The 25,854-nt window shown below is 35.1% G+C and overlaps 2 protein-coding genes across 4 annotated transcripts; both read right to left on the reverse strand.

Annotated features, from left to right (window-relative positions):
* Nucleotides 1-2,399: 2,399 nt before the first annotated feature.
* On the reverse strand, nt 2,400-5,395 carry LOC128210828 (uncharacterized). The gene is made up of 3 exons (XM_052915182.1): nt 5,292-5,395; nt 3,415-3,636; nt 2,400-2,576 (listed from the first exon to the last, which is right to left on the reverse strand). The coding sequence occupies exons 2-3, from the start codon at nt 3,613-3,615 to the stop codon at nt 2,400-2,402; spliced, it is 378 nt and encodes a 125-aa protein (XP_052771142.1). The 5' UTR covers nt 3,616-3,636; nt 5,292-5,395.
* Nucleotides 5,396-17,372: 11,977 nt separating this feature from the next.
* On the reverse strand, nt 17,373-23,046 carry LOC128210321 (E3 ubiquitin-protein ligase TRIM71-like). 3 transcript variants are annotated; one of them, XM_052914592.1, is made up of 3 exons: nt 22,971-23,046; nt 20,378-21,283; nt 17,373-19,208 (listed from the first exon to the last, which is right to left on the reverse strand). In XM_052914592.1, the coding sequence occupies exons 2-3, from the start codon at nt 21,270-21,272 to the stop codon at nt 18,697-18,699; spliced, it is 1,407 nt and encodes a 468-aa protein (XP_052770552.1). In that variant the 5' UTR covers nt 21,273-21,283; nt 22,971-23,046; the 3' UTR covers nt 17,373-18,696. The 3 variants fall into 3 exon arrangements, with proteins under 3 accessions (XP_052770552.1, XP_052770551.1, XP_052770553.1); XM_052914591.1 differs by lacking the exon at nt 22,971-23,046 and adding an exon at nt 22,745-22,900; XM_052914593.1 differs by lacking the exon at nt 22,971-23,046 and adding an exon at nt 22,552-22,714.
* Between the last annotated feature and the right edge of the window lie 2,808 nt (nt 23,047-25,854).

Consider the following 25,854-nt stretch of genomic DNA (forward strand, 5'->3'; position numbering starts at 1 on the left):
TATGTTAGATTTTGTGACTTTTATTATTGATAGTGTTGTCATTTGAGACACTGTATCTTTTTGATGAAGCGTAGTACGTGAACCAAGTTTTCACAGCATGTGTACGAGATAATGGTCTTTTCATAAATCTAATTTGTAATTAAGCTTATTGTACAGGGAAGTGAATATTAGAAGATTACATAGGTGACCGATTAGGAGTTTTGTTGAGTGTATTCAGCAAAACAACTCTTTAATACAACTACCTGTCTTAGATAGGTAGTGGTCAATTAGGGAAGGTGTCACCAAGAGCATGTAAAAAGAATGCAGACAGCTGTAGCTGGAATTTGGCAAAAGCAAATTCAATTTTTAAAGCCTGGTATAATAAAATGCGAGTATTCCTGTACTCCTTGTATTTAACTAAAGTATATTTAAAGCTTAACTACTAGTAGACATGCATATATGGTACATGGACGCCTCCACTCAATTGGTGTGTGAAAATCAAGGTAGAATGTGAAGGTCAAGGTCAGAATGATAGTGATACATGACACTTCACAATCCAAAAATGCAACCACAAGCCAAGTTTGGTGATTGTAGGCCATATAGTATAGGAGATATGCGCTGACAAAGATTTAAAAGTAATTATGCTGATGAATATTCAATCTTTCAAACACGAAAAAAAACCTATATCGTCTGGTAAAAGTAATGACCAAAAACGTTATAGATGAAATCATTTTTAGTAAAAGAGGTAGATTTTTTCCTACAATATGTAATTGAACTAGAACTCTGACCAAGTGAGCTCTACCATTGTATGAAGTAAATATGAAATTCCATCCAGTAGTTTTCAAGTTATGCTCCAGACAAGTAAAAGTACCAAAGGACAATAGCTCCATAATTAGCAAATTAAGAGTTATGGTTCTTGTACACTGCACTTCATCTCATTGAGTTTTAACATTGTATGAAGTATTATGAAATTCCATCCAGTAGTTTCCAAGTTTTGCTCTGGACAAGAAAAAGTAACAAAGGGCAATAACTCTGTAATTAAGCAAATTACTGCACTTCCTATCATTGAACTTTACCATTGTATGATGTTTTATGAAATTCCATACAGTAGTTTTCAAGTTATGTTCCGGACAAGACAAAGTAACAAAGGTCAATAACTCCATAATTAGGTAAATTAGAGCTATGGTTCTTGTACACTGCATTTCTTCCCATTGAGCTTTACTATTGTATGAAGTTTTATCAAATTCCATTAACTCATTATCTCCTAGAGACACATTATTGCACAATTATTGTGGCTGATGTTTGAAGAAATTGTGAGAAATAGAGCATTTGCTACTTAGGAGCAAATGCTCTATATCCCATAATGCCTTTAAAACCATTGAGATAAACCGATACTTCAAGCCTTCAAGATTATTTTTGGTTAGCTAAAAATATAAAAATGACGTCGGAATCTAAATATAGCATAGGGGATAATGTGTTAAGAAATACTGAAGTTATGGAAGAAAAACAAAAAACGAATGGACGGACAGACAAACAGGGTGATTACTATAGGGCTCCCACATTGATGTGTGGGGGTCCCTAATTACACCAAAATGAATAAAGTGTGAGGATTTTAATGCCTCATGATTCCCACCCCAGATTGTAAATTAGTTTACGAACCGTTGCGTGCTTTACAATTGGCCAATTAAAAAGTACACGAGGTTGATTGGCACATTGCTGCTCTTGTTTCATACTGGTACCTTTAAAGTAAAATTGTGAAACGCGGCTGGTGGTTCACATAATGATTGACAGTTGTGGGCAGGAACTATGAGAAATAAAATTCTCAAATTGAATTCAAATGACTTTTATAATAGGTAAAATACGCCACTTTCACATCAAATAATGCATCAATCTGTCACATCAATGACAGATAGGTAATGTCCTCTAACAGACAAAGATAGATTTTTGTGTGTTTTAAAGTGAATTTTCATCAAGAATATTACTCTAAATAATGAAGATCAAATGTAAAGGTCAACGTCAGAAGGACATGAAACTGATGAAAGTGGAACGCTGCATTCAATATATGCATCCTCACACTAAGTTTGGTAATCCTAGGTGATAACTAGATCCTCGTTCGATTTAGTGAAGATTCCATCCTGTTCTGTGACTAAGCTTGATTCCACACCACCCAGGTCAAGAGCTAGCAAGTTTGGTAATTCTTGGTGATGGAATGATATAACAGGCAACACTATGAATGCTCCAGTGTATGAAAAGTAAACATCTCTAAACTATAAACTATGAACATGATTTTTCACTCATTAAAGGTGACCACAGACTGTCATGCTCCAGTGTATGAAAAGCAAACATCTCTAAACTATAAACTTTGAACATGATTTTTCACTCATTAAAGGTGACCACAGACTGTCCTTTGGCTATGAAATTCAGTGTTTTGGTAGTTTGGCTGTAATGTCTTCCAACTGACACTGAAAGGCGGCAACTAGCACTTCGTTTGATACATTGAAGATTCCATCCTGTTCTGTGAGTAACTGGGATTCCACATCACCCAGGTCAAGTCCTAGAATGGTGGCCGTCATCTCGGTGTTTGGCATGTCAGTAACCTATATAAATAAAGTAGGGAATAACTCCGTTATTAAGCATAAAGGGGTTATGGTTCTTGTACACTGCACTTCCTTTCATTGAGCTCTACCATTGTATGCAGTATATGAAATTCCATCCGGTAGTTTTCAAGTTATGCACTGGACAAGAAAAAGTAACAAAGGGAAATAACTCTGTCATTAAGCAAACATGGGTTATGGTATTTGTAAACTGTACTTCCTCTAATTGAGCTCTACCATTGTTTAAAACTTTATCAAATATAATCTAGTAGTTGTCATAGTATGCTCTGGACAAAGTTTACACTATTAAACTATGGAACAAGGGGAGATAACTCTGCAACAAATTGACCAAGCGTTATAACCCTTGCAAAGTGCACAACTTCACATTGCTATCTATCTAAGTTGCAAGTTTCAATCAAATTCCTTCAATTCCTTTAATTCTTTCAAGTAGTTTTTAAGTTAGAGTATGGGACAAATACACTATCGAAATAGTTTGCATGCGTAATTGCCAGGGGTAGTATAAACATTTCATAAATGAAACGCTTGATGTTGATGGGACATCTTTACCTTAACATGGCCGCTAAAAAAATGAGCGGCTTCCTGAGATGCAATATCATGTTAAATATGAAGTTTGTCAAATGGATGAAAAGTTAATGGCAATTTTACATCTTGAATGTGACCTTGACAAGTGGACCCTCAAAATGTGTGGGTCATTGAGATGCACCTTCATGCTAAAATTCAAGTCTGTGCATTGCAAATAGTTTAGGTAGATCAGAGGAGTTGGAAAGGAACTTTTGCTCGAGTACATGTATGTTTGTATGTTCCAAGATATAGCATTTACCTCTATCTTTGTAAATTGTGTTGACGACAGGGATTCCTCATTGTTATATCTCTTGCTGTTGACAACAATATTGGTGATGGCAACAACATCCCCCAACACCACAGGCTCTGCTGCAATGTTGCGCCACAGGCTGACTTTCACCTTCCCAGTACGGTCCTCCACCGTAATGGTCCGCACATTCACCTCTTTGTCATTCACCATTACTGTAGTGGCAACGCTGTCCTGCAAGGAGAAATAACATCGACATCTTTGATGTGGCATAAAGAAGTTTTTGAATGCTTATTTTCAATCATCATCTTTTATGTATGCCAACATTTGTCTGCCTGTAAAGGGGCATTAAATTTGCACACAAAAAAAAACGTTAGTTATTACCCTGTCAAATTGTAACCCTTGCGATGGTAAATAAAAGTGTGAAGTTGAAACACCAATGCGCCCAAAGGGTCTTGTCACAAATAAATTTGACATTTGACCTTGAAGGATGACCTTGACTGTGTTATGTTACAAATGAATATCTGCAACTTAATGAGATACACATGCATGTCAAGTATCAATTCTGTATCTGCAATAGTTCAAAAGTTGACCTTTGACATTGAAGGATGACCTTGACCTTCAAATGTTACCACTGAAAATTGGTGGCTCCATCAGGTACACCTACATGCCAAATATGAAGTCACTAGCTGTATTAGTAGAATATATGACAATTAAGCTTTGTGACATTGAACTTTGACCTGCAACACATAATCTTGGATGTGGTTAACATTTCTGTAAAATTTAAAAAATCATTTATTCATGACGGGAGATATGGATCAGACACGAACATGTGTACGGCTAGACAGACACATAGGGCAAATCCTGTTACACTCTATCCAATAAGCTCTATGTATGGGTGATGGTATACTTTGTATAACAATTACGCAATCAATTTTTAAGTGTTCACTTTTATATATATACACTTTGAGAAAACACTTAGAATACACTTTGTGCTCAATACAGTCCAAAGGACTTAGAATCAAAGAAGCTCGACCAATAAAAATGAAAAAGTTAAAATCAAACTATTGATCAAACACACACTTAACAATTAAAATCTCGTTTCCAATATTCAAACACGTGTGATGTAAACACTTGATGAAAAAAGTCACAAGTGCTTCTCAAATACTTGCTTTACAATATTGTAACAATGTATCCAATATTCCAAACACCTCAAACTATTGATTATCAAACTCTTGATGTAAACAAAATGTTAATTGATTTTTAACCAGTCTTTAATATGTCAATTCAATACATGTCTGTGAGTGTGAACATCAATAAAAAAATCCCAAATGTACGTGTTTGATAATGGTGGTGGGGGCGAATAGCGCAGTAAAATGATAACCTAAATTTAGCATGCGCACTCGAGTAACGTTAAGTAGAAATGCACGGAATACAACATACATATATAACCCGAGATAAACATAAGGCTTGGTTACGAAATTATTCCATGCATGCTAAAATGAACGAAGACGGATCGTTTTTCCGAAGTCGAATTCACGTAATTTGTGCAAAAATGGTTTGTTTAAAAATGCACAGAGAACATCAAACATAAATAACCTACGATAAAAAGTAAACTCAAGTGAATGACAATATATTCAAGTGCATGCAAACGGAACTGCTGATTGTCGATTCGTTGTTGTTGAACGAGGGCCGAGATTTTACAAAATGGCAGGCTCCGGTGTTGTTGAACGATGCCCAGAGTTTTTGAAAAATGACTGACTTCGGACGCTTTGTAAATTGTGCAGATATGTCACAAGACAAAAATAACAATGCACTGCTATGATTGAAAAATACTCAACACATACAATAAGAAATTGAAAAACAATTTGTTATAGTTGGCTACTTACCAGATATAGTTTGTGGTTTGTAGAAGAGTTAGCCCGGATTGAAGCTGGCGACGATTCCTCCGCGATATTTTAGTCGAACATTCAAAATGAATTGTATATAAATCACTTATGAAAACAAACGTTTCTCGACGTTAATTTTTTTTAATTTCCATACGTTTATTTTAATGAAATAACAAAATAGCACGCCCGACACTTCACATTCATGGACTACTTTTAGCCGAAGTACCACAGAATTGGGCGGGTTTTGACAAGCTGGCGGGAAATTCAATGGACTACTTTTATTACCCGGTACTGCACAATTTGACAGAGGGGTGAGCGCAAGACTGTGCTAAGTGCATTCTTTATTGCTTTACACTTAACACAGTCTTGCGCTCACCCCTCTGACAATATGTAAAAGCATAAATTACTACGAGACAGGATAAATCATTTTTAATACCTTCATTTGACCAAAATGCAAATAATCGAGTTTCAGACTCGCACAATAAATGATTTATTAAGACACATCACACATAATAATTGAACTAGGCATGTGGAAAACATGATAGATATGGAACTTCTTTCAGCGCGGCATTCTACCTGAATCAAGGGGTCCGCGAAAAATAGTGTAACTCTGAAATATGGTATCAAACATGACTCCAGAGAGTTTGCCTAAAGGCAACTCAAAAATACAAATCCTAAACATGTTTTATGTTTATTCTATCATTAAAAGATTTTAACTTATTGTGAACCTAAAAAGATGTGTAACTAATTTGTTTTTAGGTTATAATATTTGGTTGATGTCAGTAACATAGACAAAAATGCCATGTCCCCCAACCTATTAGGCGTAAATCTTACAATAAATAATGGAACAATAACAAAACTAATACAATAATTAATAAAGACAACAAATAAAATGTGACGTCTGTTTCCTTAGAAGTATGTATTTTTTGTGGCAACTAATTTTTTAGTGTTTAATTTGTCACCAAATAAATGTCCCTCAGAGTAAAATCATTTCCGTAACAATTTAATAAAATCATTGATTGCTTTTTTGCCTCCCTTGGATACTCATACTTTTTAACGTCATACATTGTTTCGAAAAGCGCGAATTTTGAAGAGGCATTTTCATGAACAGATGAACAGTCCTCTTCCTGAGTTCTTGATCGGTAAGTGAACTTCTTTTTGCGTACACTTAAGAAGTATCATTACCGTTTACCATTTGCATTCAACAGAGGTTTAACTACATTAACATATTAGCGTCAAGTATTTTATTCATATTCATACCTCGAAAATACATGACATTTTTTGTTGTTGAAAGCATGGTGGGGCCCCATAGAGGGTAATTTATAATAATAAATCATTACCGTAACGCTCATTTCCGTAACTTGTGGAATTGTAACGGTAATGATAGTAGTGTTACGGAAATGATATGAAAATGAATAATTATAAAAATAATAATAATAATAATAATAATAATAATAATAATAATAATAATAATAATAATAGTAATAATAATAATAAATTAATAATATTAATAATAGTTATAATTATGTTTATAATAATAATTATGAAAATAATAAAATAATATATGCATATATAGTTCATGAAATAGATAATATTTGTTTTCAGTTTGTCATGTTAAATGAAGAACAAATACAATTATAAAAAGGCTAAATATAAGTATATTTTCAGCGTTTAAACGTGAGCTGGATGCACTTGATCAAGGTCTGGGAAAAACCCAAAAGCAACTGAGCGAAGTTCTCTTCAGTGATGAGCCAAAAACTAATGATTGGGCATGTAGGGCATTAGATCTTTATGAAAGAGTTCAAGATACAAAAGAGTACATACTTCTCAAAAGAAAACAGTTAATACAATGGTCGGGACAAGTAAAGAAAGGGTAGCGAACTGGCGGAAACGTATAAAAGAAGACCCAATCAAATATGCCCAATATAAACTAAAAGAACATGAACGATACTTGAAGAAAAAAGAAAGAGGGTTGTGAAATCTATTGATAATATGACACCACGTGAACAAAACAAAACACGTAGAGCATGGAGAAAAAGTCAAAGGGCCAGAACAAAACGAATAAAAGATATGAACGCAATGATGACTCCACCAACATCCCCCGATGAAAACAGATTTCAGCAAAACAGTCGCCGAGAAGCAGCCCAAAGAAATGGAAGGAGAAAAAAGCTCCGGGATCGAGCAAAAGCCTACAGAAGGATACTAAAGCTGACAACTGAGTTAAATAAAGAGAGGCGATTAAAGGAGAAATACAAGAAGAGAAGCCAAAGATTAAAGGTGAAGAATGTTACCAGTAAAATGAAAAACGAGACTGAAAAAGCAGTGCAATTTAGTAACGTGATCATCAAACATATCAGAGACAGGTACAGAAGAGAAAAGAGCTACAAGCAAAGAAGACAAATTTCAATGTTGATTTGTAGCTACGAGGTACTGAAGAAATATAGATTAGGAAAATTTGCTACAAAGGCCCTAGGAATGACGACGCACCAAATGAAATCTAGAAAAATCAGAAGAATCACATCTATAGCACCTAAAAAGAAAGAAGTTACAGAGTTTTTTGAAAGAGACGATAATAGCAGAATGAAAGCTGACAAAAAGGCAACAATAACTCAGAAAGGATGTAAAAAGCAGATCCGCCTGTTAAACGATGATATTAAGCATTTACATGCTAAATATATCTCTGAAAAGAAGAAAATATCCTACAGTTTGTTTTGCAAACTAAAACCTTTTTGGGTCATTAAGCCTACATTTAGAGATAGACAAACCTGCCTTTGTAAAATTCACGACAATTTGGACATGAAACTAACAACAGCAATTAACAACAATATGTACCACTCAAGAAGTGTTAATGACCTTCTGAAGTGTTTAACATGTGATGGATCCCTGGACAAGAAAGAATGCATGTATAGGGAGTGCAATGGGTGTAAAGGGAGAAGTATTCCATTAAATGAGAATATTGACCGGGGAAGGCAAGTTGTCTGGCGAGTTTGGCGAAACAAGCGCATTGAAATACCAAAGAAAGATGAAGTTGGGTCCCAAACAGTACGAACTGTGACAAAAACAGTAAAAGAGAAGGATCAGGGTACGTTGGACCAACTCAATGATGAAATACAGGCTGAAGCACAGAGAGCTAGTAGACATGTCTTTAACATAAGACACCAATACCAAGCTATAAGCAGATTGAAAGAAAACCTGAAAGCTGAAGATGTATTAATCCACATTGACTTTAGTGAGAATTACAATTGCAAGTACCACCAGGAAATTCAGTCTATTCACTTTGGAGCATCACAGACACAAGTCAGCCTACACACAGGAGTTGCTTACACCAGGGAGAAGACATACTCCTTTACAAGCTTCTCTGATTGCTTAAAACACAATCCAGCAGCAATCTGGGCTCATTTAGAGCCTATTATGACGTTTCTGAAAGAGAAAAGCAACGTTAGTGTTCTACATATTCTGTCTGATGGCCCAACCACACAATATCGCAACAAGCAGAACTTTTACCTATTCTCAACCAAATTATTTGAACTGGGATTTCAAAGGGGTACCTGGAACTTTCTTGAAGCTTCTCATGGTAAAGGTGCCGCCGACGGCATCGGGGCTGCTGTAAAGCAGCATGCTGACAGAGCGGTAAACACTCGATCAGTAGATATTACAAATGCAGAAGATATGATAAGGGCTTTGAAGATGACAAACACTTCAGTTGAGTTATTTGAAGTGAAAGAAGAGGCAGTTGAAAGGATAGAGAAAGAGTTGCCCAAGCAGCTTAAAGTTGTCCCAAACACAATGAAAATCCACCAGGTAGGTTACTTTTTCTATCTTGTACACGCAGTTTTACTTACTTTAAATATATGCAGTTTTATAAAGTAATATTACTGTTGGAAAATGAACAATGGTTTTGAATAGTTATGAAATTGAATTGAGAATAACATCTATTATGTTGTTTTTCTGTATTATGAGCAGGTCATGGTAAAGGAGAGAGGAGAAGTGCTGTCCAGGGTTTTGTCATGCTTTTGCAGTCGTCCCAACATATGCTCTTGCTATGGAAATTCAAAGTGCTCATTCATTGATGCGCAGGTAAACAAAAATGAAAATCTGCAGGATTTAACATAATATCAATAGTGTCGCTACTACTACTGCTCCTGATGAACTTATCATATTTGTTATTTGTTCACAGGCTTAATGAAAATTGTTTTGTTTTTCCTTTTAAGTATTAATATGGTTAAAATTTAACTTTGAATTAAATATTGTCGTGATTATTTTATTCATTGATATAATTCTACCTAACAGATTATTGATAGTCAGCTGCCTCAGTGCCCCTCACTTATGAACACCTCAGCTGGTGATGTTGATCTGGTAAGGGGTGAAAATCATGCCAAACGTGATGCAAAACAGGTAAAATGTTGTTTTATGCGATAAGTACACTAAATTCAATAGCGTAATGATTTTGCATATCGTGATCACTTATTTATAACTAAACATAATTCTATAATCAAAGTCTTTATAATAAGATATTGGGTTTGCTGCCTAGCAGGTACATTGATGTTTCTTAACATTGTAATTTCAGGTCAACGAATCCTTGTTACTGCCAGTCGACACTGTTGATGAGTCGCTGATTGGTCAGTTTTGCATGGTCTTATACGACGGTATTCCATATCCAGGAAAAGTCCTTGATGTCGATGAATCTGATTTACATGTACAGGTCATGCACAAAATAGATATTTCTGGCCCCTTTTACCAGATATTTGCTGGTATCACATTGATAATGTCATTACAGTATTGAGCACAGAACCACAACCAGTTACAAAGAGACATATGAAAATAGATGACAAATTGTTTGATGCCATTGAAAGCAATGTAGAATAGCATTTTTACCCAAGTAACGCTATATCTACATTATATATGGCCAGTGGTTCAGAGTGTTAAATGTTCCTGAGATTTTTTGTTCCATAGTTACCCTTGTACCTTTGACATTATAAGCTCGTGAGTTTTTCATTCCATGAATGTATTAAAATGTCTTTAAATACTACAACCTATTTTAGAAATCATTTCCGTAACTCACCCATCATTACCATAACCAGTGTATCATTTCCGAAACACTGCGTTTATTGAATTTTAAAAGTATTGTTATCAACAATTTATAAAATGTGTAGATATAAAATGAATTTTGTTACAATGAAATTATTGGATCACCTGAGTTTATGTTGAAATGTTTGATTGTTTATTCTATAAAATAAACGTTATGTTCCGTTTTGAGTCTGTTTCTTAAACATGGCCTTGTAAATTCCCAAAAACATACAAAATTCGAGATGCTGACGGTTTTCACACCAATATCATAGATATATTAAATGAATTGTTTTCGTCAAAAAAAAAATTAAAAAAAATAAATTCAAAACCAATCACTGTAACGGAAATGACAAAATAACAGATGTAGGTCAGGGAAAATAGCAAAATAAAAGTTAATGATGATAATTTGTAATTTTACTACTGGGATTCATTCTTTGTCAATATTGTGTTAGAGCTAAACTATGCAATTTTCATTATAGTATTAATCGCAATTTTGTGCTATGACTTGATGTAAAGTGTCAATTTTTTTAGAATATCATTCTGTTTCCCTTGTCAAGAGCATCCGAATCTAGTTTTTAAAATTAATGCAGCGAAAATAATAAGCCATTTTTACTCCAGATACTTCAATGTTATATTAATTGTACGAAAAAGCCCTTTGCTAAAAAAAAGGGAATATAAAATATCTGAATCGTACAAAAATACCAAATATCAGGGCAATACAATATGTTTACTTTTCGACCATTATTACGTCGACCGATGTCAAAAAAGACTGGCAAGGCAACTTAATGCACTCCATTCATCGAATTGCGGTAGCATAACAACGCATCTAAAAAACAGCTATACCGGCTGAGGCCGATGTTGTTGTTGTTATTCAGTTTTATGACCCTCCCGCCTCTTTACGAGGACATTATGGTGTGGACATTCCAGCTTTACTTGGTAGAGTAAGACCACTGGTGCCTCTCCGGTCAATTTTCAGGCTCGGGTGGGCACCTGAGTAGAACCACCGACGTTCCGTAAGCTAGCTGGTTAGCTTCCTCACATGAAAGATCTTGACCGTGAGCCTCGGTGGCGCAATAAAAGCGCGCTTGCTTATTAAAGCGGATAAGTCTCACCAAAGGTAGAAACAGATGACCTAATGTGATGGGGGTACATAAAGGAATCCTTTTGCAACTTGAAACCCCTGCAACTTTCAAGGCATTTTTTTGTATGATTTTGTCCGAAATTTTAGAAGAAACATCATTTTCTTATTGCACCCTACATGTTGCATAACTTTCGTAATAGCATGGGCTCGCGGGCTCATAACGAAAACAATGCTATTGACGGTAAAATAGTTCATTTTCGGGAGTGCAAGATTGTAAAAAAGGCAATTCATACGTGGAAAAGCACAATGTTTTATGCCACCCCTGAAAGTGATGTCAAATACCCTTAACCTTCTTTATGTCACCTCTATGTCACTCATATATACCTCTAATATAGGCGAAACGGGTGTTGGGTAGCCCAGTGGTTTTATTACCTGTTACGCTCCTCGTCGTTAAAAAATATTCAAATTTCAGAATATTGTTGAAAAGACATCCTTCTTTAGATTTGGTGTATTTGTGTCACTTTTCATGCGTTTTTAAGGTGAAAAAGTAACAATTATATCAATATAAGGCATAAAATATGCAAATTGGTTGTGGGGAAGAACCATATTTTATGACCTGTGACGCCCATGACAATAAGATGTTGTTCGAATTTAAGGGCCATAACTCGCGACCAGGTGGAGCAAATCCCTTTTTTTTCTTTCTGCACAACTAGGCATCGGTAGTAGTAATCCCTGAAAGTTGCGGTCACAAAAAAATGTTGCACGTACGCACGGACGGGTGCCATAACCATATTCTCTTCCGATGACGTTGAATGCATAACTAAATCAACTACATATTGTAGTTTGCAATATGTTGCTGCGCAATCAAAATATAAGAGAATGTTATATCTTGGTATGATCCATCTGCTTATCTTTAACCGCTGGTCGTCTTTGAAATGTAATGTATAGAAGTAGTTTCCCCTTCATCATTATAACTAGAATTATGGCACTATGGTTCCCTTTGACAATTGCCTTGTTCGTACATGCAACTTAATTTGGGTCCAGACTTTGATCATATGTCCGCAATTTGGAAACAGGGGATGAAAGCCAAGAAGTTACAAGGAAAGTGTTTAATAAGTTTTACAAATACTTCTAGGTATAACACTGTGGTCAACGTGTATTTTATATGTTATATAAAAGCATGAGATATATGCTAAATAGATGCAGTAAGTGGCCTACATGTTTATAACACCTGCCTCGTTACTTATGCTTTTTATAACGTATAGCTCCATCGAGTATTCTGTAGAGCACCCGTGAGTTCTGTAGTTCCGTAGTAGTTGCTGAACGAACAACCCGACTTATTGAAACTATTGTCGAACGCCTAAGCGCAAGTATATAAGTTAAATCACGATGACCTTATGACATGAAGGCTCAAGGCGTTCGTTAGATTTAAATAACTCGGGTTGTGGGTACAGTTGCACGAGCGCCTCAGTATGAGCGTTTAATTTCATTCGCGAGGGTTTGTATGACCTCATGGCAAAATAAAACCCCTTTATCAATTTTGATTCCGAATCCAGGGTACATGTTTATCGCATGTTTTTAAGGACAACGTTCAATAAGTAGCATGCGTATAAATGAATGTCGTTGTGATACATTCGCACGCTATTTATTGCACGGTAAGATAAAACGTTAAGGAAGACAACGCATTTCATTATGGCACAATATGACTATTTGGCTACGAGAGAATTCCAGTTCCCATTGTGTGGTATTAATTTGTGTTATATCCGTTATTTGTACCATATCGGAGGGTTTCTTTCTGAGTATGCTTTTTTCTATTAGAACGGTATCTAGTAGGTAGAGCTTTTCTCATGCAATAAATAACTACGATAGTTCATTATATAGAATATAAGCTTGACAATATGGTACAAGATAATTGCTGTGATTATGTTATGTTTGACCTTCATGTTTAGAAGTTCAATACTATATGTGTCACGTTACAGTGTGCATATATATACTACGTGATAAATTACGTCACAAATGCTACGTCGGAAGGCAACATTTTGCTTCGAATGATGACTTAAAACAAAGATAACTTTTCTTCTTCTTCTTCTTAACCATTTTAAATGAAATAAAGGACAGTCTATACCGCCTAAAGTTACCGGAGTTTGATTAGATGATTAGTTTCCTTAAACACTTCGACAGACCTCCTTTCAAAATGATGTTTTGACAGTGTTCCATCAGACAGCGGTTTTATGAAAAGTTTGTCGCAGTGTTTTAAGAAACTAAACTCTCAATCAAAAGCTGGACAAAGACCGAAGGCGGGGCTATATAATATCACGTGGTATACACCCACTGTGTTAGTAAGTCATATATTGAAAATGCTTGTTCCAACATGTGTATGTATACGATAATCAAATAATATTCCTGTAATAAATTCGATGGTTTGCAATAGTAATATTTTAATAATGACGGTTTTTATCTCACAACGCTTTAGCGTACTGGATTCCGCGCCATATAGGGAGCGGGGTTCCGGATGCTGGGGTGGGAGAGGAGATGATGCTTCGTTAATTCCCGATAGGTGGGATTTTGGCAATAGCACCAAAACAAACAACTGACATTCTAATGAAATATATCAGTTCAGTGTTGTGACTTACAAATCTCTAAGCATTAACAAGAATATATTTCAACATATTTATAATATGTTGAGATATCGTCGACAAATCATGATTAATAGTTGTATTGTGTCCCATGACGTACTAAGCAGCCCATAAAATGTTTTATTTATTATTTTTAGGGTCAAGACTGATTTTCCCAATTGAGGCCACAGGCAACTATTTGAAGTAAGCAGGGGCAGCTGTTGGGATCAGCATCATACTTACAAGTCTTGTGGTTAAATCCAAAAAGTATGCATGCATGCACTTTAAACAGGTTTTGCAGGACTTCAATATAATATTATAACGTATAACTTGCTTTCACTATGTCCCAGGGTTAGGGTTGTCCTATGTCTTTAAAGCATTTTCCAACACCGCTTTATTTTTTCACAGAAATGTTGAACACTTTGAAAAAGGTGAAAGGGAGAACATAAGTCTTAATCAAGTTGTTTTTGCCAGAAAACAGATTAAGAGGTACTGCCAAGGCTTATACAAACTCTCTTACTAAGCTGATGTTTAGGGGCCTGTTTCAATAAAGATCTTTAAAGGTCGTTATCAGTCGTAATTTGGAACTAACTTAGTGTCATTTCCCATTATTTTGCTACATATGTGAATGAATTGAACAAAAGCGAGTGCAAAATGAGCACGAAGTTGAGGGAAAAAACAACAGCATTAATGAGCCGCCATTTATGAGGTTAGTACAGATTTAAGATAATTGGAGGAACGACTAAAATACTTTATTGGAACGGCCCCAGAAGAATAACTTCCGTGAACATCTTATTGGTTTGCGTGACCTATGTTAAGGTATGTGTAGAAGTTTTAAAACTGTTTGATATAAAGACCAATTATTATAAATAGGGTTGACATCTGTGCACACATGTGTATGACGTCCCATATATAAAAAAAACGGATGACACATTTTCCCATGAAGCGTTTAGACTCTGACATTAAACAAATGTTGGTCGATTTTGCAAATTAAAGGGGCTGTCTCACAGATGATAAAATAGCGGAAAAAAAGAAAATTGTCGAAAAATGACATTAACTTGACATCGATGTGTACAATGCATTGAAACTTACTAACTGAAGTACCACATAGTTTACAATTTATTTAAGTTTAGCAGTTATTTCGTATTTTTCCTTTTAAAAAGATTACTGGGTATGTCTACCAGGTAGAATTCATTCCTTATGCGTGATTGGCTAGTCGGTGTTATCACGGGATATTACCGAGGTAGGTGTATAGATTAATTATGTCACCCGATTTGAACAAGCCTTATTAGCTCAGTTAGTAAGACGCTTGACTTCAATTTTGGCGACGCGGGTTCGAACCCGCTCTCCGACACATTTTTTTTACATTTTGGTACTTTTGTTTACAATTATCTGATATCAAAGCGTAACACATTCTATTAGATAATTGTCCTGAGATTCGTTACAGAAAAAACTTTTTTTGGCGCCAATCTGTGACACAGTCCCTTTAATGCTTTGAATTGGTAGAAAAAGGAATATTACAGTAAATCATTTAGTGTAATTGAGATTATCCATTTTTTGCTTGTTTAATGAATGCATCGGTTAAAAGAATAATAGACCAGTCAGCAAACTTCCAACACTATCAAAAATATTTAAACGAATCATACATGATCAGTTGGAATAATACCCACTTTGACAACATTTTTAACCTGTACCTTGCTGCTTTAATGTCAAACTTTGGATGCCACAATGTAACCTGTTATAATCATATCAGTTGTATTAACATTTTGAGCAATATCAATGCTAAGTAGTTTTATTTCGTTTTTTAGACTGCTCTAAATCTAATGTTGTTTTTGCTTTGGTAGTGTTGTTTATGTATAAATGTCTTAATAGTTATTGAATATGCAAAAAAGTTATTAAACCCTTTGCCTCTTTTCTCTATTTATTTTAGCATGCTCAACATCCTATATTTAATTTTATTCTAAAGTGCATTTTTCTTTTCATATGTGTTATTTTCCTCTGATATATCTGTAATAGTATGTCCTTTGCGCTGCTTTTTGTATTCTATTTTTGAAATCTGCTGTTGTTTCAATATTATTTGCATTTTTGGATTTTAGCTAAATCTATTTTTCCAATATATCGTCTGAATAATCTTGTAATCATAGCTTTAAAAAAAATCAAGTTTTCTAGTCAGCAGTCATGATTTTTAGTTTCTCATATGTTGAGTATGTTATATCTTTTTTGTTAACTATTTCGCTAATACTAGTTAACATTAACATTTGACATTAATCTTATTTGAATGCATTTATCTATCATCTTCCAGGCTTTGCGTTGCATCATTAATATGTTATTTGATTTGAATTTTGTCCGGAAGTAGCTGCGATCTAGTGCCGTTATTGAACCTTGTTCGACGTGAAATAAATTGTCTTGTATCTTGGTATTATGATGCAGGAATACTCGTTTTGCACGAGTCTACTCAATTATGTGTGACAAAGAAAATACTTGTCCTCGATAAAGGCTTGACGACTTTAACAGATACATTGACCACATACTGTAAATATAAACAGTCTGAATAGCCTTACTGTAAATTGGAATAGTCTTACTGTAAATTAGAATAGCCTTACTGTAAATTGGAATAGTCTTACTGTAAATTAGAATAGCCTTACTGTAAATTGGAATAGTCTTACTGTATATTAGAATAGTCTTACTGTAAATTAGAATAGCCTTACTGTAAATTAGAATAGCCTAACTGTAAATCTGAATAGACTTACTGTAAATTAGAATAGCCTTACTGTAAATTGGAATAGCCTTACTGTAAATTGGAATAGCCTAACTGTAAATTGGAATAGTCTTACTGTAAATTGAAATAGCCTTTCTGTAAATTGGAATAGCCTAACTGTAAATTGGAATAGTCTTGCTGTTAATTAGAATAGCCTTACTGTAAATTGCAATAGTCTTTATGCAAATTAGAATAGCCTTACTGTAAATTTGAATAGTCTTGCTGTAAATTAGAATAGCCTTACTGTAAATTGGAATACTCCTGCTGCAAACTAGAATAGCCTTACTGTAAATTGGAATAGTCTTACTGTAAATTGGAATAACCTTTCTGTAAATGAGAGCATCCTTACTGTTAATTGGAATCGCTTAATGCAAATTGGATCATACTTTAAACTGTAAAAAGAACAAACTTGTTGTTTAACTGAAAACTATTATTATCGTTATAGTCAGGAAGCCATTCTAGGCAAATGTAAAAACACAAACGGTAAAATAGCGTCAACCTTGGTTGTCATTTCCGAACACCGTCGGATTATATTAACATCCTATTGCTATGTTAAAGTTGTCAGATATGTGGGGGATGGGATGGAACTGTTTTAAATGGTAAGTGATAATTGTCAGGTCAATTTTAATATGTGTACACAAAACAATGTAGAGTAGACAAAATAGCATTTGTACGCCACACATCAATTGTCATGAATATGTAATATAACATTCACTTGTAATCAAAAGTTAAAATTGAATTGATTGCCAATCGCAAACAAGTATATTTATCAAAAATACAAATACCAGTTTCTGTTCAGCTTACATACACCATACTCAGTTTGTTTTCAGCGTACATACACCATAGCCAGTTTGTTTTCAGCTTAAATACAACATAACCAGTTTTGTTCCAGCTTACACACACCATAACCAGTTTGTTTTCAGCTTACATACACCATAACCAGTTTTGTTTCAGCTTACACACACCATAACCAGTTTGTTTTCAGCTTACATACACCATAACCAGTTTGTTTTCAGTTTGCATACACCATAGCCAGTTTGTGTTCAGCTTACATACACCATAGCCAGTTTGTTTTCAGGTTACATACACCATAGCCAGTTTGTGTTCAGGTTACATACACCATAGCCAGTTTGTTTTCAGCTTACATACACCATAGCCAGTTTGTTTTCAGCTTACATACACCATAGCCAGTTTGTTTTCAGGTTACATACACCATAGCCAGTTTGGTTTCAGCTTACATACACCGTAGCCAGTTTGGTTTCTTCTTACATACACAATATCCAGTTTACTTTCAGCTTACATACAACATATCCAGTTTGCTTTCAGCCTACATTAACCATAACCAGTTTGCTTTCAGCTTACATACACCATAACCAGTTTGTGTTCAGCTTACATACATCATAAACAGTTTGTGTTCAGCTTACATACGCACCATAACCAGTTTGTGTTCAGCTTACATACACCATAACCAGTTTGCTTTCAGTTTACATACACCATAGCCAGTTTGCTTTCAGCTTACATTAACCATAACCAGTTTGCTTTCAGCTTACATACACCATAACCAGTTTGTGATCAACTTACATACACCATTACCAGTTTGTGTTCAGCTTACATACACCATAGCCAGTTTGTGTTCAGCTTACATACGCACCATAACCAGTTTGTGTTCAGCTTATGGACAACATCACTAGTTTTGCACTATCACCATTTGTTTTTAGCTAGCATTGGTTCGTAAACAGATAGATTCTGTTGCATATATGGTATTTTTGTTTATGTAAATGAAAACATACGTATTTACTAGCACAATTATCACGTTCCATTTCAATGATTTATATTACATTTTTATTCAGGAAAAGCTCCTTCCATTTTCCATTTCCGAATTTATTAATAAGAACAGTCCTTTTGCCAACTTTCTAAAAATGTCACATCCATTATCATGGCCTCAATTTTACTAACGAGCTGATCAGCAACATGTTTCATGCCAACAACTTTTATATTCAGTTTTCGTTTTGACAAATAGATGGCACAATTATCAGGTTGGTCTACATAAAGCTTTGAGAGTTTCAGCTTGACCGTCTTCCAAAGGTCTTTTTTAACGGTAATATCTTGTTCAGATATATTGTCCATAAAATGTTGTAATGTTTGTACTGCCCGACCCTTCCAATTGAACGTCAATGCTGCGTAGTTTTCAATATCAGACGTCAATGTGCATGCAAGTTCTACTGACCGTTTGTCCTCACACAAGTTAAATGTGGCAAAACACTTTTTCATCTCTGCGCCCAGAGCTGCTTGGGCCGTCTGTGATGTGTTGATAAAGATGCATTTATTCTCACTCACATCTATCGTAATGGGACCTGGAAATTGAGTTCTTCTCTCAAGATTGCCTCTTTTTGCGACTGCAATAAAATACATATAGGTGTTATTTCAACGGCATGGCATCCCATAGTTTGCTAGATATTTATACATTCGTGTGTGAGCATATAATTATCTTTAATATGCTAGAAAAAGTATCTTAAACAAATTTTCTGAGCTAACCTTAGAAAAAGACTTGAGATCGTATGTAAAAATTCTCAGAACTTTCACAGAACTTTCATTTAGTTGTATGTCAATTATGAACACAACTTGCTATATAACCATACGCAATGGTAACGGAGACATATTTGCCTTTTATCAGTTAAAACTTTAAGGACATTTAAATAAACAGTCACTGTAAGCGATAAAAAACGACGGCAACAGTTTGTAAATTTATCTGATTGTAGTTCAATGCTTGAACAATTTATTTACTTAACTTTCTTATTCAAATTGTCATATAAAACAACTTCATACCCTGTCATAAAGTTATATAGGCACTGAAAAGTAAAACAATGTCGTTTGGCCTATAATTAGGTACAGTGTTGCTAACACCAGACCAGAATCAAAAGGTTTGTATGCTTTCTTATACGCACTATAACGGTTGTCAAGAAGGAACAATTGTCACGGACGAGTATGCTTAATGTTTTATAATGTTTGATATCGTATTCTTACAGCCGATCCTCCCTGTGTTCGTGAAACTGTTGAATTGCATGATTAGGTTGAGTTTAGTCTGTGTGAACATTTTAAGTCTATATTGTAAATCAAATGCATAATTGATACTAAAATGCACCATTTGAGACTAAAATTAGCCGATTTGTAATGGGGATGGACCCTTAAACACTCCTTTACCATATGTAGAGCCTCTTGGGGATCCATGATAAAGAGGTTGCCCCTCAGGTGCGCCCTATCCAACCGCAAAACCCGGAGCAACCCTTACGGAGTACGTACCTTCATTTATATTCATGTTGTGTATTGGCTGTATTGTAAAGCGTGCTCTGCCCTTTGTTAGCTCCCAATAATCAAGTGCTCAGGGGGCGAAGCATGTTCTACAGCATTGTCACTATTAAACATGAATCCATGAGCAAACAAAATAGAAGAGAAAGATAAACTGTGCCAGAAATGCTTGACTCAGTGATAATATATCTAATCTAATTACGTGACGATGCATTTTCAAAGAAAAATAATTGTAGTCAGAAAATAGAGTCCACTTTACCCAAAGTTTGCTTTTCAACAGACCCCTTTTCCTCAATAGTGCCAAGTCCATTGTTGGTTGTCATTAGCCTCTCAGTAGAGGGGTCTTTTCGAAATTGATATTTGTTGACAGCATTCTCCTTAATGATGTCAGCCAATGCTGTCTGCATACCATCCATTATTTTCTGCGCCCTCTTTGCTTCTATGAATAATTGGATTGTGTTGTTTTCCTGAGCCTCAAGTTTCGACTTCACTTCCAATACTTTGGACTTTAAAGACTCGCATTTTGGGTTCAACGAGTCTAGAAGTGTTTCATCAATTTCCTTCATATTCTGTATGGTTTTCAAAAGATATTTTTCTCTTTGTTCGAAATATTCGTTTATCTGAATACGATATTTCCTCACCTTCGCTATCTCCTCTTCACCTAGTTTTGTAACAAACAGTATGCTGCGTTCTATATTCGATTGGCAAATATTGGTATTGTTTAGTAACTCCGCAATTGTATTTTTGATATGTCCATATTCTCGATCTTTAAAAGTGTCCGTTATTTCAGATATAATGTCAACATGACACGACCGATGATCTGTTGCGAGACAGTGTCCACAGATGAGTGTCTTGTGGGTTGGACAAAAGTATTTTATAACTTCTTGGGAATGAATTTCACAAGGCTCAGTGCTATCCTGCTTCATTGACTGTAATGGCATTGATGTGGGCATGCTACCCTTGCCAAGGAGAGCATGAGAACTTGATATTTTCTGATTTTTATGGAGTCTGGTGCAGTTCGAGCACATAAACTCCTCGCAGACAATACAGTAAGACTCCGGAGGTACGTTCTCCCCATCCTTAGAGCAGGGCTGGCAGTAGGTCATGTCCACAATGGATGCATCTGCTTGGAGTTTCCTCCCGGAAACCTCCATCGTTATTCACCCTGAAAACGTAACAGTGCACCATACTTTGTATATACACTCGTGGGTTATATCTCAAAAATGGCCACATTTTTAAAAACCTCGATTAATGACCTAGTTCATCCCACAACCGTGGCCAACTCATCAAATCTTCCTACAATCGTGGCGTTTTATACCGTTGTTGTCGGATAAACTGTCCAACTGCATGTCGCGAAGAAAACACGTTTTTTTGTATGAATTCTCGTACGTAAGTATCTTCCATGGCGGAGAGTTTAAGATAAGTTCATCCCAACCCGAGCGTAGGGTGTTACGAGGAAACGAAGTTAACCGAGTTTCCACAGAACACCCTGCGCGAGGTTTGGGATGAACCTATCTTACACACTCGCCCATGGAAGATGTTTTTTCTCCCACCTCAGTTTAACAAAATAAAGTAAAAATGTATTTTCTTCGCTGAAACTCTTATTTTGCGTAGTGAAAATGATGTGCGTATAGATATGTGATAATTCGTGGTTGTCACGGATATGCTCGCAGTGAATCAGATTATGATAATAGTCATATCGTTTTTTAAATAGTTCTGATGAGAGTGCAGCATTATTTTTTTATGGTGCCATTTCAAGAGAGAAATAATTAATAAGGATTTTAATTTGTGCCACAAGACGAGGTTTTCATGACGATACAGACGACGGTCTTCAACAAGGGAGTTAATTGTGTGATGCCAATAAAAAGAAGTTCCATACGGGTACTTGTTTTATCTTTGTACGCGGGCAAGATAATAATTTCTAGCATGGTCAATATTTTGGATATACTTGGGAAAAGGGTGGGTTAAAAACTATATTGTATGCATTCTATGGAGCTTCGACTAAGACCACTGGTATTGCTCTAAAGAAAACAGCCTGTAACAAAATGTTAGCGATGTGGGACCATCAATACCTCATTAATCGTTTTACAGCGTTTTGGCTTCGAGATTCGCTCTTTGGTATATTCTCAATCCAACCAGAGGGGTACACGTCCCTCTTTGGCATCGAAAAACACAAAGAGAATAAGTAAAGGTGCCCCAGTTTGTGGGATTTGGCTACGGTTAAGGGATTTGGCCTTGTCTATTATAAGAGCAATGATTAGCACATTGCGTTTTTCTATCTGCCTTTAAGATTACTAGCCGACTGAAATATAATGTGCACTTAATTAATCCTTCAACACATATTGAAACAAAAAAGAATATAGTAAATCAAAACATTGTCGTTCATAACATTTAAAAGGTATACAATTTTTTCAATGATATATATATATATACTTATAGTGTGCAACACCATTAATGTGTATTTCCTTCCCGTTGCAACGATCTTTTGAAATAGAAAGTAGGAATCCAAAATTCTTGAAATCGAAAGTAGAATTTGATATGATTAACTTTGATGTAGTGTTAAATAGTTCATATATCACTTCTATCGCATGACATAACTTCGATATTTTATCAATGCATAGCTTACTTGAAATATATATATTGTTCCATTTCCATGTAAATAATAAATTTCAAATCTTATCCAAAACAATGATGTGTTTACATTATTATTTGATTGTACTAAAGTAGTTAGTCTTAAGCGCTTAAATCAGTCTTAGGCGCTTAGATCGACAGAATATATAACCACAAACAATAAAAGTTTTTAAATTTACAAGCGGAAAATATAACTCAGTAATATGAAGTGTATTACTCACTTGTAAACTATATTTTGCACCGATTTTATCTGATCTTTGCCAAAGATATATATAGCTTAACAGGGAGCAGTTCATAAGTGGCATAATAACGATGTTGATAATTTTCAAGTTGCTTGAGGTAATGCGATGGGCAATATGTTTAAAAGAACTACAATTAAAAACTGATAACATAATAACGAGCCGTACTTTGTTTCCTGAAAATATTGATTTTGAATACAAACTTTCCCTGAATAGCTTAAGGTTATACGCTACCATTACACTTTCCTACACACTTTCAGTATCACACGCAGTAATCTCCCTTCTGCTAGCAAATGCGATGAATGTACATTAAAGGACGTTTTGAAAGGCTAGTATTATGTAGAATTCATTTCGAAGACTGCTAAACAATAGCAAATAATAAAAACATATATTTCGATTTCTTAATTTTTCCTTTTTCAGTACTTCAAAAATATTAATATTAATTGTTTTCTCATAATGCATGACCGTCTTTACCCATCTACTTAGTATTTTACTATTTACAATGAAAAATGTTCATTTTAAAACTCCGTTAAATAGTAACAGTCTTATCTCAACAGAAATCTCTTTCCAATATTTGTATTATTAATCTTTTACTGTACACACAAAGCTTTTTCTCTTGATCTAGACGCATTCATTTTCTTACAATTTTATCGCTTCGATATGATAATATGCAGCACGGTTGATGTTTTTTGTCTGGTAAACAGTACAGTGAGTGCACTATACAACCAAAGCACCGAAGCAGGTGACGGATGGTGCCGTTTGCTCCAAAGGGGAGCTGATGGGGGTGCAATATTCAACGGATATTGCAATTTTATTTTAGTTTTCATTAGTAACGGTTACGACCCGTAACTGGAGGATGTTGAAAACGATACGAACGAATGTACACAGTTTTGTTTGATACACCAAGGTATATTTCATCAGAAATATCAACATTTTACGATGTCCTTTACGATTATAGTTTGGCAATAATGAATTGAAAAATGTGAGGGACGTCTGTCACAATGTTTAGATAGTCGACAATGCCATTACGGATACGGATATCGTGTGTAATTAACATGCATTTTTGTTACATGTTAGTTGCATTCTAATACGAACAACATATGTGTTGGCTGTACTTCGATAAGAAAACTACATTTGCAATCGTATTGGCGATTTTAAGGGGTCAATGCTTTTGAAAAATACACAGACACAGAGTCTACTGTATTCGAGATGTAATCACTTTCGTTAATGCATTTCGCATAGCCACAACCGATAGGTAAAACAACTTAACAAAATATCACCCTATTGTATTCCTCCAAAAAAACTTAAATCATAATCAACTTTCGGGGAAAATTGTACTCGCCACCACTACTCCACAGCGCCACCATTTTTACAAAATATGTGAATATTTCCTTTTTAAGATCAGTTTGTAAATTTTGATGTGTTTCGACAAAAGTTTTAAACAAAATAGTTATATTTGCATACGTGTAAACGATAAGAATGTTAATCAATACTTAAACTATTTTGCTATATATTGGACATCTTAAATAATCTCGCCGCAACTATATTTCAATGTGTGACACATTGCTCATGTTAACAACAGACAGTTTATAACGCATGCATGCTCTCTTCAACCTTATGTTCGGGTATATGATAAAAAACACTTACTCTTCTAAACGAAATATTTCTTATGTTTTCTTATGATATACAAAGAACACCGATTGATTAGTACTCTCTTTAAAAACACAACAACGGTATTTTGTGCTGTTCTAAGTTTGTGTAAATTCATTTTTTGTGTGTAAATTTATATTTACCGCACTGCCACTCTGCCACATTCGTCTGATGTGAATAACATTTTGCTGTGGTATTATATGACCTGCCTAAATAGTCTTAAGTTAAACAACTCCGATATTTGGCGAAAATTGGTGGGTACGAAACACATGCCAAACTCCTGCAGGCTATTAAGGCCTTTCCACATTTTATGATACTTTTAAACAGCAGTAGTTCCTAATTATGTTATGCTGGATCGTTGGTTAAAGTGACCCCTTTGATTAATCTGAAGGAAAATAAAAAACTTTAAAGGTTATATGTCACTTTACTCTGTACAGGTCATATGACACTGTAGCAGGAGTTAATTGCCATCAAAAGACTGTGATCGCTGCTGACGTCTATTTTTTCACATCCCTCAGACCGAGCAACGCGCCTTTTTGTATAACTCATTATGTAATATAACACACTTGTCGCGACCCTGATTTTCTACGATTTAGAAGCTGCCATTCTCACGCCTATGCTTCGACAATGTGATCAACTCCGAGATTTAATTATGACAGACGTCATGTAATATCCACAATTCGGATCCCCGTAGACCCGAGACCTCCCTAGGCTGGACATTGTGCTCAATGTCAGTTATGCATTCAGCTATCGTCGACATGCAATGCGTTTTTTTTTGCGCCCGGGACTTCTCGCTTACTTTCCATTACGTATAAGCTCGGACTGAAAAATGAACATTATTAGTTCGTGCTTTAATCATATGATATTCAAATGGTGTACTTTTGGCAAAACGCCATGATTGATCAGAAAGTATGTAACATAAAATTGTAAAAAATAAGTAATTTGATTTAACTACACTAAAGTGATTGCCTTTAGAAATAATATTACTAGACATTTTTCGGCATTTTTCTTATCATATTAATATGTCTAGTCTCAACGACTTATTTAAACATTATGCCATTTATTTTTATCACTTCTATCATGCACGAATAAATATTTGTACTTAGAACTATTTCTACACAATTGAAGAACGTCATAAGGATAACGTGTAGTTTTGTTTCTTTAACACTAATCTGCTGCGCGCTCAGGTGTTTGTACTTTGAACTATGTTCGTTTA

The sequence above is a fragment of the Mya arenaria genome, chromosome 12, assembly GCF_026914265.1.
Source record: "Mya arenaria isolate MELC-2E11 chromosome 12, ASM2691426v1".
NCBI classification, from domain to species: domain Eukaryota; kingdom Metazoa; phylum Mollusca; class Bivalvia; order Myida; family Myidae; genus Mya; species Mya arenaria.